General features: G+C 35.1%; 1 protein-coding gene across 1 annotated transcript; it reads right to left on the bottom strand.

Annotated features, from left to right (window-relative positions):
* Nucleotides 1–1,600: 1,600 nt before the first annotated feature.
* On the bottom strand, nucleotides 1,601–2,664 carry LOC120189741. Its single transcript, XM_039192948.1, has 3 exons — nucleotides 2,429–2,664; nucleotides 1,893–2,277; nucleotides 1,601–1,690 (listed from the first exon to the last, which is right to left on the bottom strand). Exons 1-3 carry the CDS (start codon nucleotides 2,662–2,664, stop codon nucleotides 1,601–1,603), a joined length of 711 nt encoding a protein of 236 aa, XP_039048879.1.
* Nucleotides 2,665–3,749: the final 1,085 nt, after the last annotated feature.

The raw sequence follows: 3,749 nt of genomic DNA, 5'->3' as shown, positions 1-3,749 counted from the left end.
CACTGCTTAAATTTATTGCTTGAGGATATTGGAAAAAAAGTCTATTATAGCAAAAGTGTTTGAGGAAGCGAAGAAAGTGACTTGCTTCATATATAATCACATTTGGACCATTGATTTGATGAAGAAATATACTTAGGGTAAGCATATTCTTTGCTTTTCTCTTACTTGATTTGCTACTCATTTCATACAAGTTGAGAAGATAACAAGACAAAAACAAGGTCTAAAAGAAATGTTTAACTCAAATGTTAGTATTTTATAATTACTTAATACATTTACTCAAATATATTAAAATTTAATTAGTTTACTAGTTTTAATTTTTAAATAAGTTAAATAAACGAGTACCTGCATACTCCCCCCATAGAATTGCATGTATTAGCATCGCCATTAATTTCAACAAGCATTGTAGTCTCTAAACAAACTCCGGGCACTAATTCCATTAAAACACTCTCCTTATGTATGGCCGAGAAAGCTTCTTCGTTACCTTCCAACGACCCATCTCAAATGGACTCTGGATTAAAGCATGACTCAACCTCAGATACACTAATTTTAAAAAATCTCAGATACATTCTGTTGTTATTTGAAACAACACCCTATCAAACGAACTTGGACTCAATGTTCTCTTATCGATAGAGATAAGTTCATCCCATTTCTTTGCTAAATTTTGAATTGCCTTTTGGCTCCATACAAACGTCGGAATACTTTTACATGACAGACATGCTTGATGGTTAAGACACTCTATCTTCGACCAAACTTCCACCTTTTCAAACCATTTTTTCAACGAACTTAAATTATCTTTCAAGACTTTCTCTGTTGGTTTCATATTTGAAGATTAATAGAACTTTCAGACACTTAATCGAATGATTGTTGGGCATTTAATTCCATCAATATGCATACTTTTTGCAACATCTTTTATTTTCATAAAGCACTTACACCATCTAACAAGATTGTCTTTAAGGACTATCATCTTTTTCACATCAATGGATCCTTCAGTATAAGTCGCAACCTTTTATAGTGGAGATTCTCTGGTAGATTAAATACAAGTAGCATGAAACAAATTCCTCTCAAAGTCTCTTGCTTGAGTTGATTGATTGTTTCGACTCGTCTGATTGTTAACAGCTGACATCTTGAATTGATTAGCTACATCTACTTTCGATACTTTTTAAGGATATATGATTGTTTCATACACGAGTAAATTAGAGATATTTAAAAAAATAGAAGTAGTTGTATTTAGTAATATGTGGATGTAACCTATTTACTTTATTTGTATACAAAACCAAAGCCATCAATTATTTGAATCAAACTTATAGTAGCCTCTAGCGAGGCAGATTGTACAAAGACATCAACAAATAGAAACAAATTTCAAAACTTGATAGTTTTGATTATTAACACAACAGTTTTAAAACTAAGAAACTTAGCACTGGAACCAATGTTTTTAAATTTGGGAGATACCCTTTCTTTGTGTTTATGTTTAGATCTTACTTTTATCAAAGCAAGATTTTGGAGAAGCAAATGCCAGGAACTCTGGGTCATGTTCAAGAAAATCCATCTCTTGGTCAGACAGAGTAATCCATACTTCAATGGTTGCGCTGCTTGGCGTTTTTCATATAGAACCAATTGTGCAGATCTCGATTACGGTTATCAACCGCTGGAGTGCTAATGAGAGTGGGCTTTCCCCACCCAAAATCTGCATCTGCATCCAAAGTATTCAACAAGCAGCTTAAAATGAAAAAAATCTGCATCTCCTTTTGACACCATTTCTGCAACATGGATGAGTCCGTCTGCTATAGTTTTAAACACTTGTAGAACAACCTGGGGATCATTAGGGCCATCGAATACAGATTCCCTATTGAATAAATCGGTAATTGGGGCTTCAATCTGGGTCGAATGTTTACTGGCTGGCATAAAATAGCTGGTTTTAGAGTTCCTGACTCTGATCGAGATGCCTGGATGCCATGTTTCCATAGGAATGCACTGAGAACTAATACACGGGAAGGATGCTCCAAGCTTTTGCTTTTCGCTTTCATCTTAAGAGTCGATATCGCATTGACATCAAACACGTAAGTCCTTGTTATCTTACGCCGGACGTCATTGACGATGCCCCTAACAGTCCAGGATTTGGTATTTCCCCATTTTAGCCACGACTGAAAGCTGCCCAACTGTTCATGAAAGCAGACACAGTTGTTCCTTCGAAGACCTTGTGGAAAGCACACAAAGCAAGTGCAATCCCACCGCAGTTGAGGATGTTGAGTTGAACAGCCAATTGGGGAGCTGTTGAGTCTTGAATATAGCAAAAGGGTCAATAAGGAAGCAATCGGTTTATTGCCTCTAGATTTTGAGTTTGGCCAATGAAATCGGATAACCGGCCTTTCACCCTGGTTTTAACATACGGAACTCCCTCGTCGAAATCAGTAATAAAAGGTTGTTCTACAGCCGACCAGAAGCAGGGTAAAACTGAGCCAAAGCTTTCGAGAGTGATTGTTTTAGTTGCTCTGAGAATTGGGAACTGTCGATATCGGAATCACTGAGTTTAGCGTAGAAGAAGACTCCCGGAGTATACTTTCTTGGAGCGAGTAGGTCTAAAAGGGGAAACTTGAAGGGCTCCAAAAGATGAAGTTTCGAAGAGGAAGGCTTAACCAGTTGCTTTGAAGTAATATGAATTTCCATTTCTGCAACAATTGCTATGAAACAGTATAAATGAAAGCTCTTTAAACGTCTAATGGGAACTCACTCTCTGGTGCATTATTAAGTTCAAGTTCCATGGATTTTATATCACTGTTTGCCCAATTCGAAAAACGTGCTAGCACCTTAAGCTTGACTAGTATAAAAAAAATCTTCCACTTGCAGCATAATGTTTGTACTTATTATTATCATTTATTGTTAAATAAGGTGTGAGAATATATGTATAGTTTTTTTCTAACAACTTCAATTGAATATTGTCTTTGTCAGAAATTTCATTTTGAGAACTTTATGGCGGCTTAGATAAATAAATAAATATTATACGATAATGTTATACAATCGAGATGAAAATAAAATAAAAAATTAAATTAAATTTTTATTAATAAAGTAGAAGAAATATATTAGAGTAAAAAACCCGAATAATAATAGAATATCGAACTTGAATCTGGTTGAGATATGCAACTACGTAGTTTCCTTAAAACAGATTTTCGGACACTCTTTGGTGCTCGAGATATCTCAGTCGTCAGTCTCCCAGGACAAAACAATGGTATGACTAGTTCATAGTAGCACAACTTGCGAGATCACGAACCAAATCTTGCTAGAGACTATCACATAAAACAAAGAAAAAGGAAAGAGTCTTTGAACTCTGTTGAACCTAGTAGGTGACATGCTTCGTTATGATGTCAAAAATAAATAGCCATAATCCCAATAAAATGAATAATAATAATTAGAATAGTGAGAGTAAGGATCGATCCCCAGGGACTAGGAGTTTGACGATTTCCTCGCTTTTGATATGGCTTCAAGCGTGATTTGTAAAAGAAATTAGAGGGACAATTTTGGAGAATTAAAACGAAGCAATAATATTGATTGAAATCAAATAAAATAGTAAATAAAGAAAATAAAATTCATTTGGTAAAAATCAGTTTTGGGCTAAAGCTTGTGCCTCGATTTAAATAGATCCTCGAATAGAATTTTACCTTCGGGCTCACATTGGTTACAGTCTATAGGGCCCAACCCCTATAACTTGTTTTTCTCTCATATGAATTGAGAATCTAAAATCATTTTTCAGATCC

The sequence above is a fragment of the Hibiscus syriacus genome, unplaced genomic scaffold (assembly GCF_006381635.1).
Source record: "Hibiscus syriacus cultivar Baekdansim isolate YM2019G1 unplaced genomic scaffold, ASM638163v2 tig00116959_pilon, whole genome shotgun sequence".
NCBI classification, from domain to species: Eukaryota; Viridiplantae; Streptophyta; class Magnoliopsida; order Malvales; family Malvaceae; genus Hibiscus; species Hibiscus syriacus.
The sequence above is the reverse complement of the archived record's forward strand: the minus strand, read 5'-3'. Positions and strand labels throughout refer to the sequence as shown.